Source organism: Arachis hypogaea, chromosome 3 (assembly GCF_003086295.3).
Source record: "Arachis hypogaea cultivar Tifrunner chromosome 3, arahy.Tifrunner.gnm2.J5K5, whole genome shotgun sequence".
Taxonomy (NCBI): Eukaryota; Viridiplantae; Streptophyta; class Magnoliopsida; order Fabales; family Fabaceae; genus Arachis; species Arachis hypogaea.
In genome coordinates, this window is record NC_092038.1 from 24,914,023 (window position 1) to 24,926,860 (window position 12,838).

At 36.9% G+C, this 12,838-nt stretch overlaps 1 protein-coding gene and 1 non-coding gene across 2 annotated transcripts; one reads left to right on the forward strand and one right to left on the reverse strand.

The window, feature by feature from the left end:
• The first annotated feature begins 1,657 nt into the window (after positions 1-1,657).
• Positions 1,658-2,809, forward strand: LOC140183341 (uncharacterized). Its single transcript, XM_072231751.1, has one exon. The coding sequence runs from the start codon at positions 1,658-1,660 to the stop codon at positions 2,807-2,809; it is 1,152 nt and encodes a 383-aa protein (XP_072087852.1).
• A 7,805-nt stretch (positions 2,810-10,614) lies between these two features.
• On the reverse strand, positions 10,615-10,722 carry LOC112793018 (small nucleolar RNA R71). Its single transcript, XR_003197730.1, has one exon. It is a non-coding gene; the product is annotated as a small nucleolar RNA R71 (small nucleolar RNA).
• Between the last annotated feature and the right edge of the window lie 2,116 nt (positions 10,723-12,838).

Here is a 12,838-nt window from a genome sequence, read left to right on the forward strand (position 1 = left end):
TCGATCAAATGCATGTCAATTTTAGGATATATAATCGTAAATTGAAGCCTTTAAATGTTGATAGATCTCTGAATCCTTACAATTGTGAAGGGTGTTATTTGACTTCGGAAGGACTTTCGGTGAAGTTGCGCTATCCGGATATACCCTTTGAGCCGACGGATTGGGATTGTTCTTCTTGAAGACCTCGAAGGCTAAACCATGGACCAAGTTGAGGAAGTTTCCGATTACTTGGTAACTCTGCATAATTATTTAAATAATTTCCAAGTTTTAGAAAATAAAGATGATTCTTCTAATAAAGCTGAATCAGATATGATTAGTAAATCTACTAATTGTAGTATGTTTGTTTCGACACCTCTAGTCGAATGTAGTTATGATTTTTCTATTACTTGTAATGAAGTTAATGATGTAAGTCAGACTGCCAATTTAATAGCAGACGCTCATTGTGTGAAAAATAAATGTAGTAATGAATTAATCAATGATCAAGTTTCTTCAATTTCTGATTTCATTAATTTTACTTTCGATTGTATTTATGATTTGGAGCCTTTGAGATTTGAAAAGTATTCAGTCGAAGATGATCATTATAAAGGGTTTGAATCTCAGGATCCTTTAGAAGAAATTAATTTGGAGACTCATGATGATGTTCGAATTACATATGTTTGTAAAAATCTTGTTAACCCTTTTCGAATTGAGCTTTTTGATTTTTTACACGAGTTTAAAGATTGTTTCGCATGGGATTATCATGAAATGCCTGGTCTCGATCGTTCATTAGTAGAACATCGATTAACATTAAAACCTAATGCTCGACCTGTGAAACAAACCCCAAGACGTTTTGCTCCTGAAATCAATGTGAAAATTAAAGAGATAGAATGCTTGATCAAAGCAAAATTTATTCGAACTGCTCATTATGTGGAGTGGGTATCGAATATTGTTCCAGTGATAAAGAAAAATAGAAAATTGAGGGTATGTATTGATTTTCGAGATTTAAATAATGCTACCCCAAGGGATGAATATTTCATGCCAATTGCGGATATTAATCGATTCTGCAGCAGGAAATGAAATCCTTAGTTTCATGGATAGTTATTTTAGATATAACCAAATTTTTATTGCGGAAGATGATGCGGCTAAAACTGCCTTCCGTTGTCCTGGAGCGTTGGGTACATATGAGTGGGTGGTTATGCCTTTTGGTTTGAAAAATACTGGAGCAACATATCAACGGGCAATGAATGCCATTTTCCATGAGTTTATTGGAAAATTTATAGAGGTGTATATCGATGACGTGATGGTCAAATCGATTCCTGTAAGTCAACATATAGACCACTTAAGAAAGGCATTTCTGACTATGAGAAAGAAAGGATTAAAAATGAATCCTTTGAAATGTACTTTCGGGGTATCGGATGGAAATTTCTTAGGCTTTGTTGTTATCGATAAGAATAAAGCAGATGCAATATTAGCTTTGTCTACACCCAAATCGAAAAAATAAGTACAATCATTTTTAGGAAAGATTAATTATCTTCGAAGGTTCATTTCGAATCTTTCGGATTGAACAAGGGTGTTTGCACCTTTAATAAAATTAAAGAATGGTTCAAAATTGAAATGGACCACAGAGCATCAGTTAGCATTCGATTCAATTAAAACATATTTATCTAAAGCCCCAATTATGGCGAATGTTCGTCCATTTAGACCTTTAAAATTGTACATTGCTACATTTAAAGATACTATAGGGTGTATGTTAGCCCAGGACGGTGAAGACGGACATGAGAGGGCAGTTTACTACCTTAGTCGAGTCTTAATTGATATCGAGATGAGGTATTCCCCGATCAAAAAATTATGTTTGTCATTATATCATGCTTGTATGAAGTTAAAATGTTATATGGTGGCTAAATCGGTAAAGGTGATAGCACAGACTGATATTATTAAGTATATGCTTAGTTTCCCTATGCTAAGGGGGCATTTGGGGGAATGGATGTTAGCATTAATGGAATTCGATTTGCAGTATGTCCCAGCAAAGACTGTTAAAGGACAGGTCATTGCAAATTTTCTTGTGGATAATTCGAAAGATCTGAATGACCAAGGGGCAAATATAGTTGATGTAGAGGTCAACTATTGGAAATTATATTTCGATGGATCTAAGCACAAAGATGGTGCAGGGGTTGGAATCCTCATTATCACACCAGAGGGTATTCCGTCAGAATTTTTGTTCGAATTAAAGTATCATTGCTTTAATAATGTCTCTAAATATGAGGCTTTAATTTTAGGTCTCGAAATTTTAATCGACAAAGGAGCTTTAGAGGTTCAAATTCTAGGGGATTCACAATTGGTTTTAAAGCAGTTGTCAAAGGAGTTTAAATGTAATAATGAGACGTTACAGAAATATTTAGTAACTGCTTGGGAGTTGTTAACGTCTTTTCAAAAGGTATCTTTGGTACATATCCCTAGAATTCATAATGAATTTGCCAATGAGCTGGCTCAAATTGCTTCGAGGTATCGAATTGGCCCAGAAACTATTAAGAAGTTATCTAGTATCCATCAAATTTTAGTACCAGCAAATGAAAGAGAAGTGTTGTGTATGAATGAGTGGGAGGACTCTAATTGGAGAAAGACTATTACTAAAGATTTGAAAGATCCCAATACTACAGTCGATAGAAAAATAAAATTACGAGCAATGAATTTTGTTTTATTGGCTGATGAATTATATAAAAAAGGGATTGATGGAAGTTTGATGAGATGTTTGAGTCGGGAAGATCAGAATATTACTTTGGGTGAAGTTCATAATGGAATTTGTGGTGCTTATTGGTGCGGTATTTTATAACCCACAAACTAACCAGTAAGTGCACCGGGTCGTACCAAGTAATACCTTACGCGAGTAAGGGTCGATCCCACCAGAATTGATGGATCAAGCAACAATAATTGATTGATTGGCTTAGTTAGGCGAGTGTTTTGGTATTCAAAGAGCTTTAAAAAGTAATTAAGAATTTCAAAAAACAAGCAGTAAATGAGCTATGAAATATATATGGGGAAATAGTTAAGGCTTCACAGTTATCTATTTTTCAAGATTAACTTTTCTTACTAACTACTTTAATTATGTAGGATTTAATTTATGGCAAACTATATGTGACTAGACCCTAATTCCTTAGACCTTTCTAATTTCCTCTAAAATTCATTAACTACCAATTCCTTGGTCAATTAATTCCAATTAGAAGCTATATGATTAAATTCCAGTTTATATACCACAAGAATCTTAATTATCCAAAATTAAGGGGATTATATATCACGTATTCCGTTAAATACAAACCATTAGAAATTCAGGATAATATGTTTTCAAGCTGTTGTTCAAGTAAAGAGCTTTTCCAAGTTTTACAAGAACTCAATTAGAACATGGGTCATACTTCTGTTCCACCCAAATTCATAAAATAAAGAACGAAAACAGTTATTGAAATATAAATCAAAACATGAATTAAATTAGAAAGAGCAAACGAATCAATCCATACAAATAGATAAAGCTCCTAACCTTAACAATGGAGGATTAGTTGCTCATGGAATGCGGAATGTAAATTTGTATAGAATTTCCTAATGGAATCCCTCTGATGGAATGTCCCCTATAGAAGAGAAGTCTCTCCTTTTTATAACTAATCCTAATAATTTAAAATCTAATATCTAAAATTAAGATAATATCTTTTCCTATTTTCAAATTCAAATTTGAATTTAAATCAGAATAATCAGTAGGTCTTCAGTTGATGGGTGGGGGCCACATGTTTTGTCCATTCTGCAGCTTCTAATCTGTATTTTCTAGGCTGAAAACAGGATCAAAACAGCCCAGAAATCGCTCCCAACATTTTTCTGCATTTTCTGCATGTGGCACATGTCATGCGTATGCGTTAGTCACGCGTACGCGTCGATGGTCTTTTTCGCAAGTCACGCGGACGCATCGGTCACGTGTACGCGTCAGTCACGCGCACTTGTTACCATGGAAAGCTCCAAATCACGCGTACGCGTCAATCACATGTACGCGTCGCTCCTCGCTACCATCTCTTTTTGTTCTTGTGCTGCAGAAACTCCATTAAATCCAGCCGAATGCTACCTAAAATAAATAAAATTGCAAAAGACTCAAAGTAGCATCCATATTGGCTAAAAGATAATGAATTCTTTATTAAACTCAACAAATTAGATGCAAATTCACTAGGAAAAGATAAGAAAGATGCTCACGCATCACTCATCAGGATGGAAAGAAAATGAGATGGGTGTTATATCGCAATCATGTATACTGGCCATCTATGATAAAAGATTGTATTGATTATGCAAAGGCATGTCAAGAATGTCAGAAACATAATTCGATACAACAAATTCCAGTAGCCGAATTACATTCGATAATAAAGCCATGGCCATTTAGAGGTTGGGCTTTGGATCTAATTGGGTTGATTCACCCTCCTTCATCGAAATAACACAAATTTATTTTAGTGGCTATTGATTATTTCACAAAATGGGTCGAGGCTATTCCGTTAATAGAGGTTGGTCAATGTGAGATAATTGACTTTATTGAGAAAAATATTATTCATCAATTTGGAATTCCTCAAACGTTAAGCACTGATCAAGGAACTATGTTTACTGGCCAGCGAATTAAAAATTTTGCGGCCTGGAGAAATATTAATATGGTTACTTCGACTCCCTATTATGCACAAGCTAATGGGCAAGTAGAAGCAGCGAATAAGATATTGATAGGCTTAATTAAAAAGCATATCGGGAATAGGCCTCGAACATGGCATGAGACTTTAAGTCAAGTATTATGTGCTTATCGAAAATCACCAAGAGGTTTGACAGGGACTTCACCTTATACATTAGTATATGGCCATGATGTAGTATAGCCATTAGAGATTAATTTAAATACTTTAAGAGTATCGAAACAGAATGATTTGCCGGTCGATGATTATTGGAATGCAATGTTTGATGAGTTGAATGAATTGGATTCAGAGCAAATTTTGGCACTCGAGAATGTAATTCGACAAAAAAAAGTGTTGCTCGAAGTTATAATCGTCGAATAAAAAAAAATCTTTCAAGATAGGCGAATTAGTTTTAAAAGTTGTTTTACCTATGGAAAAGAAATCGAGATTTTTGGGTAAGTGGTCCCATAGTTGGGAAGGTCCCTTTCAGGTGATAGCTACATATTCCGGGATGCCTATCAGATTAAAGATATCAAGTCGGGAAAAGTGATTAATTCGATTAATAGAAAATACTTGAAACTTTTCTATTGTTGGCAAGCATAGAAAGTTAACATATACGGAAAGTTCATAAAATAAGAACCACTACAAAGTAAAATTAAAAATAAAGTTAGAAGTAAAAGGGATTCAAGGTGCCAATAGTTTTGCCAAATCGGAGCGCAGCTTTGTTCTCTTGTTTTTCAGGAGTGTAAGAACTTCAATTTGCTTGAACTGGTCAACTTGGATTTTCTCAAGTTATTTTCATATTTTCCTCGTTCAGTATCGAGTGAAACAAGTTTCTGGTTAAGGAGATGCTGCTCTTGTTGGGCTGTAGCAAGAGGTTTGGCTATAGTGGCTCGATTTTGGCGAATGGTCGCAAGTTGTTCTTGAATTTGAGCCAATTCTGCTTCGAGTCTTGCTTCTTCCTGATCGTGGAAAGCTTGGATAGAGATAGCATGAGAGATTTTCAGATCAAATTCTTCCCGAGAGGCTTGAATGGGTTGAACAGTTGCAAGAACATTGTCTATTTTTTATTTGGTTATGGCTTCTTCATTTTCAGTTTCCTGAAGTTGAAATTGAGATGCAACACTCTCATTGAGAAGTGGTTTGAATTCTTGAATCGAAGCAGAATATGGTGTGTTAGTTGGGAATTCAAAAGAGAATTTCAAAACATCAGCCAAGAGTTGGTTGAGAATTAGATCATTAACCCAGGTGGTAGGAGGATGATCCAAGAGTTTGATGAGTGATCGAAGTTGTTCCCGTGTGGTAGAATCTAATTCAGTCAAAGGCCTTGATGTAATAGGTCTTGAAATTGTGGGTTCAGGTACTCTACCTTATTTTCTTGGATAATTTTATTTAAAATAGAAGTAGATCTTCCAAAGTAGCACTAGTTAGAGTGGTAGGAACATTCGATGTCCATGGTCTTGGTCCGGGAGGAGTTTGGAGTGAAGGATTAGGTTGCAATTCTAGAGGAGTTTCTAAAACCTTGGATCGAGAAGAATCTGAATTGGTGGTGTCAGCAGCCTTAGAAGCAGAATCAGAATCTGGAACTGTTTGGTTTCCTTCAGTAAAAGCAGCTTTATCATTTAGTGAAGTTGATTCAAGTCTATGAGTCTCTTCTGGAAAATGCTGCAGGGGATTTTCTGTCAGATCAATCACTTGTGTTGTGTGAAGAGAAGGTGGACGAGGAGCAGGAATTGATTGTAGAGATCCTGTGAATTGAATTGAATCATGTGATGTGGAGTGCTCTGGGTCATTTGGTTGTTGAGGGATTAACTGATCGAGAGCTCTAGTAAAAGAAGCAGCCTGGACAACATTAATGGGCTAATATAAAAGGTACACAATTATGAGTTTAAGATTTATTTTAAACTAAGTAAGAAGTGTATAGTGATAGGTGTGTTACCTGAGGAATTCTGGATCTTAGTATTAGTTGAGTGCCAGGATCAGAATCGGCTGTATCTTCCAATTGAGAGGAAGCAGCAAGAGAATCTTTGTTAGTTGGATCACTCTCATCCGCGCTCTCGCTTGACGATTGCAAAATTAGCTGTTAAAAATCCAAGATCAATTATGCTTTGAAAAAGTACATAAGAGAAATATTCGGAGGATGTTTCGAATTTGAAAGTAGAGTCATGAATAGAAGGATTACTCTGCGAGAAGTCCTAGTAGGAGTTCTTTTGATCTTATGCGGTGGTGGCCGAGCAGCTTCAGTTTTCCTTCGGTGTGATCTTTATGGAGAGTTTTCAGTAACAACTGTTCGAATAGCAGTTCGTTGAAAGTCTTCTAAGGTACGAGTATACCTTGAGTAATAAGCAGTCCACCATTCGAGACAAGACTTGGTGATAAATGAACTGCATTCATAAATCAAGAAGTTGAAGCGGTCTCTCTGTTTTTGATTTTTTGAGAGACAAGTATTGAAATCTTCCTGTGAAGTCATAGTGATTTGGTAGAATGGTTCACTGTGTCAAGGTTGAGGAGTTGGGATAGCCTAAGAGAAGCCCAATTGTCTTGCCATTAAATGGGGAGCATACAAGGTTATTTTGAACCTTTCCTTCTTGTATTGTGGCAGCTCTATGGGTATTACTTGAACTACCAAAAGATGTGCCCAAGTTCGATTTGCAAGTTCGCTTTTCTCATTAGTGTTTGGAAAGAGCAAACGATCGAGCTAGGCAGGACCGTAGTTGTGGCGTAAAAAGGGAGTGAAGTTGAGTTAATCATTATCAAAATTTCTGCAAGAATGAAAAAGATAAAAAACAGACCAAAATTTCTCTTCATCCGATTGGGTGTCTGGAAAATTGGGTTTGTATTCAGATAAATGAAAACCCTCGATATGTTGTTTGTCAGTGCTACCCTCTATAGGTTTTATCATGTAGTTTTCAAAAATGGCATTCAACCATAATTGAAGAAGCCAAAGTGGACCTCTGATGAGCGGATAATTTATACGCTTTTTGGCATTGTTTTTAGTATGTTTTAGTTAGTTTTTATTATATTTTTATTAGTTTTTATTTAAAATTCACTTTTTTGGACTTTACTATGAGTTTGTGTGTTTTTCTGTGATTTCAGGTATTTTCTGGCTGAAATTGAGGGACCTGAGCAAAAATCTGATTCAGAGGCTAAAAAGGACTGCAGATGATGTTGGATTCTGACCTCCCTGCACTCGAAGTGAATTTTATGGAGCTACAGAAGCCCAATTGGCATGCTCTTAATTGCTTTGGAAAGTAGACATCCTGGGCTTTCCAGCAATGTATAATAGTTTATACTTTGTTCGAGATTTGATGGCCCAAACTGGCGTTCCAAATCAGCTCAAGAATTCTGGCGTTTAACGCCGGAACTGGCACAAGAATGGGAGTTAAACGCCCAAACTGGCACAAAAGCTGGTGTTTAACTCCAAGAAAAGTCTCTACACATGAAAGCTTCAATGCTCAGCCCAAGCACACACCAAGTGGGCCCAGAAGTGGATTTTTATGTCATTTACTCATCTTTGTAAACCCTAAGCTACTAGTTCTCTACAAATAGGACCTTTTGCTATTGTATTAGCAATCTTTTGATCACTTTAGATCTTAGGATCATCTTTGGACGTCTATCTTTATTTTATGTTTTATTCATCTTTTAATCATTCATCCTCCATAACCATTTGAATTTGCATGACCGAGATTTACAAGATGACCATAGCTTGCTTCATACCAACAATCTCCGTGGGATCGACCCTTACTCGCGTAAGGTTTATTACTTGGACGACCCAGTGCACTTGCTGGTTAGTTGTGTGAAGTTGTGATAAAGAGTTGAGATTGCGATTGAGCGTACCATGTTGATGGCGCCATTGATGATCACAATTTAGTGCACCAAGTTTTTGGCGCCGTTGCCGGGGATTGTTTGAGTTTGGACAACTGACGGTTCATCTTGTTGCTTAGATTAGGTATTTTTCTTCAGAATTTTTAAGAATGAATTCTAGAGTTTCAAGGTGATGTTCTTATCATCACCAAAGCTGATTGATTTTCATCAATTTAGCTCTTGAATGTAATGTCCTGCTGAAGCTTGGCTAGCCATGTCTAATCTTTTTAGACTAAAGCTTTAGACTAACATTGCATGATTCCTGGAATTCTTATTAAAAATTTTGAATATCTTTATTTTCTTTTCCATATAATTTTCGAAAAATCCAAAAAAATTACAAAGTCATAAAAATAAAAAATATTTTATGTTTCTTGTTTGAGTCTAGTGTCTCATTTTAAGTTTGGTGTCAATTGCATGTTTCTGTTCTTCTTGCATTCATTCATGTGTCTTCATTGATCTTCAAGTTGTTCTTGATGATTTACTTGCTCTGATCTTCAAATTCTCTTGTTTTGTGTGTTTTTTTGTTTCTCATATGCATTCTCAATTTGTTAGTGTCAGTAGTATACAAACTTCTAAGTTTGGTGTCTTGCATGCATTGTTTATTTGATCTTAGTTTCATTTCGATTATTCCTCATCATTAAAAATTCAAAAAAAAAATTTAATTTGTGTCTTTTCAAGTCAATAATACAGAGAATTGAAGATTCAGAACATGCAGCAGAGGAATTACACAGAAAAAGCTGGGCGTTCAAAACGCCCAGTGAAGAAGGAAAATTGGCATTTAAACGCCAGCCAGGGTATCTGGCTCGGCGTTTAACGCCCAAAAGGGTAGCATTTTGGGCGTTAAACGCCAGAATGGATACCATTCTGGGCGTTTAACACTAGGATGGCACAAGAGGGAAGATTTTGTTTTTAATTCAATTTTTTTTCAAGTTTTCATAATTTTTCAAAATCAAATCTTTTTCAAATCATATCTTTTCAATCATATAATTTCAAAATCAATTTCTTTCCATTTTCAAAAATACTTGCTAACAATTAATGATCTGATTCAACATTTCACGTGTGTTGCCTTTTCTGTTGAGAAAGGTTTAATGTCTAAATCATATCTTTTAAATTTCTTGTTAGCCAAGTCATTAATTTTAAAAATCAAATCTTTTTAAATTGTTTTTCAATCATATCTTTTTAATCACATCTTTTTCAAAATAGTTTTCAATCATATCTTTTTTATTTCTAATTTCAAAATCTTTTTCAAAAATCACTTTATTTCTTTCCCAACTTTAATTTTCGAAAATCATTCTTCAATTTTTCAAAATTTCTTTTAATTATTTTAAAATCTTTTACTTTAATTTCAAAAATTCTTCCCCTATTCTCACATCCTTTTATTTAAGGACTAACACTCCTCCACTCTCAACAATTCGAACTCTATCTCTCTTGATAAGTTCGAATTCTTCTTCTTCTACCTCCTCCTTCTATTCTTCTTTTCCTCTGACACCTCAAGGAATCTCTATCCTGTGACATAGAGGATTCCATACCTTCTTGTTCTCTTCTCTTTCACATGAGCAGGAGCAAAGACAAAAGCATTCTTGTTGAGGCTGACCCTGAACCTGAAAGGACCTTGAAGCGAAAGCTAAGAGAAGCTAAAGCACTACTCTCTGTAGAGGACCTAACAGAAATATTCAAACAAGAAGAAGACATGGCAGCCGAAAACAACAACAATGCCAACAATGCAAGGAAGGTGCTGGGTGACTTTACTGCACCTACTCCCGACTTCTATGGGAGAAGCATCTCCATCCCTGCCATTGGAGCAAACAACTTTGAGCTTAAGCCTCAATTAGCTTCTCTAATGCAACAGAAGTGCAAGTTCCATGGACTTTCATTGGAAGATCCTCATCAGTTTTTAGCTGAATTCTTGCAAATCTGTGACACTGTCAAGACCAATGAGGTTGACCCTGAGGTCTACAGACTTATGCTATTCCCTTTTGCTGTAAGAGACAGAGCTAGGATATGGTTGGACTCACAACCTAAAGAAAGCCTGAACTCTTGGGAAAAGTTAGTCAATGCCTTCTTGGCAAAGTTCTTTCCACCTCAAAAATTGAGTAAGCTTAGAGTGGAAGTCCAAACCTTCAGACAGAAAGAAGGTGAATCCCTCTATGAAGCTTGGGAAAGATACAAACAATTGATCAGAAAGTGTCCTTCTGACATGCTTTCTGAATGGAGCATCATAGGTATTTTCTATGATGGTCTGTCTGAACTGTCTAAGATGTCATTGGATAGCTCTACTGGAGGATCTCTTCATCTGAAGAAGACGCCTGCAGAAGCTCAAGAACTCATTGAAATGGTTGCAAATAACCAATTCATGTACACTTCTGAAAGGAATCCTGTGAACAATGGGACGAATCAGAAGAAAGGAGTTCTTGAGATTGATACTCTGAATGCCATATTGGCTCAGAACAAAATATTGACTCAGCAAGTCAATATGATTTCTCAAAGTCTGTCTGGAATGCAAGCTGCACCAGGCAGTACTAAGGACGCTTCATCTGAAGAAAAAGCTTATGATCCTGAGAACCCTTCAATGGAAGAGGTGAATTACATGGGAGAACCCTATGGAAACACCTATAATCCTTCATGGAGAAAGCATCCAAATCTCTCATGGAAGGATCAACAGAGACCTCAACAAGGTTTCAACAACAATAATGGTGGAAGAAACAGGTTTAGCAATGGCAAGCCTTTTCCATCATCTTCTCAGCAACAGGCAGAGAATTCTAAGCAGAGCCACTCTGACTTAGCAACCATGGTCTCTGATCTAATCAAAACCACTCAAAGTGTCATGACTGAAACAAGGTCCTCCATTAGAAACTTGGAGGCACAAGTGGGTCAGCTGAGTAAGAAAATTACTGAACTCCCTCCTAGCACTCTCCCAAGCAATACAGAAGAGAATCCAAAAGGAGAGTGTAAGGCCATCAACATGGCTGAATTTGGAGAGGAGGAAGAGGTAGTGATCGCCACTGAGGAAGACCTCAATGGACGTCCACTGGCCTCCAATGAGTTCCCTAATGAGGAACCATGGGAATCTGAGGCTCACACTAAGACCATAGAGATTCCATTCGATTTACTTCTTCCATTCATGAGCTCTGATGAGTATTCTTCCTCTGAAGAGGACGAAGATGTCCCTCAAGAGCAAGTTGCTAAGTACCTTGGAGCAATCATGAAGCTAAATGATAAGTTATTTAGTAATGAGACTTGGGAGGACGAAATCCCTTTGCTCACCAAAGAACAGGATGACTTGACTAGGCAGAAATTACCTCAAAAGAGACAGGACCCTGGGAAGTTCTCAATACCTTGTACATTAGGCACCATGACCTTCGAGAAGGCTCTGTGTGACCTAGGGTCAAGCATAAACCTCATGCCTCTCTCTGTAATGGAGAAGCTAGGGATCTTTGAGGTACAAGCTGCAAGAATCTCACTAGAGATGGCAGACAATTCAAGAAAACAAGCTTATGGACTTGTAGAGGATGTTCTGGTAAAGATTGAAGACCATTACATCCATGCTGATTTCATAGTCCTAGAGACTGGGAAGTGCATGGATGAATCCATCATCCTTGGCAGACCCTTCCTAGTGGTGGACGAAATTGTGATACATGAATTCCAGGTACTGTTAGAGAAGCTTTTTCTTTCCACAACTCCGTTCAACTTAACCAGCAAGTGTACTGGGTCATCCAAGTAATACCTTACGTGAGTAAGGGTCGATCCCACAGAGATTGTTGGTATGAAGCAAGCTATGGTCACCTTGTAAATCTCAGTTAGGCAGATTAAAAGGTTTTGGGTTTCGAAAATTAATAATAAAAAGAAAATAAAAGGGATAGAAATACTTATGTAAATCAATAGTGGGAATTTCAGATAAGCGTATGGACATGCTGTGCTCCTCTCGTATCTCTATTTTCTTATTACATTCATCCAATCCTTCCTACTCCTTTCCATGGCAAGCTGTATGTAGGGCATCACCGTTGTCAATGGCTACATCCCATCCTCTCAGTGAAAACGTTCCTATGCTCTGTCACAGCACGGCTAATCATCTGTCGATTCTCAATCAGGTTGGAATAGAATCCCTTGATTCTTTTGCGCTTGTCATCACGCCCAACCTTCAGGAGTTTGAAGCTCGTCACAGTCATTCAATCACAGAATCTTACTCGGAATACCATAGACAAGGTTTAGACTTTCCGGATCCTCATGAATGCCGCCATCTATCTAGCTTATACCACGAAGATTCTGTTGGGGAATCTAAGAGATATGCGCCCGGCCTAAGGTAGAACGGAAGTGGTTGT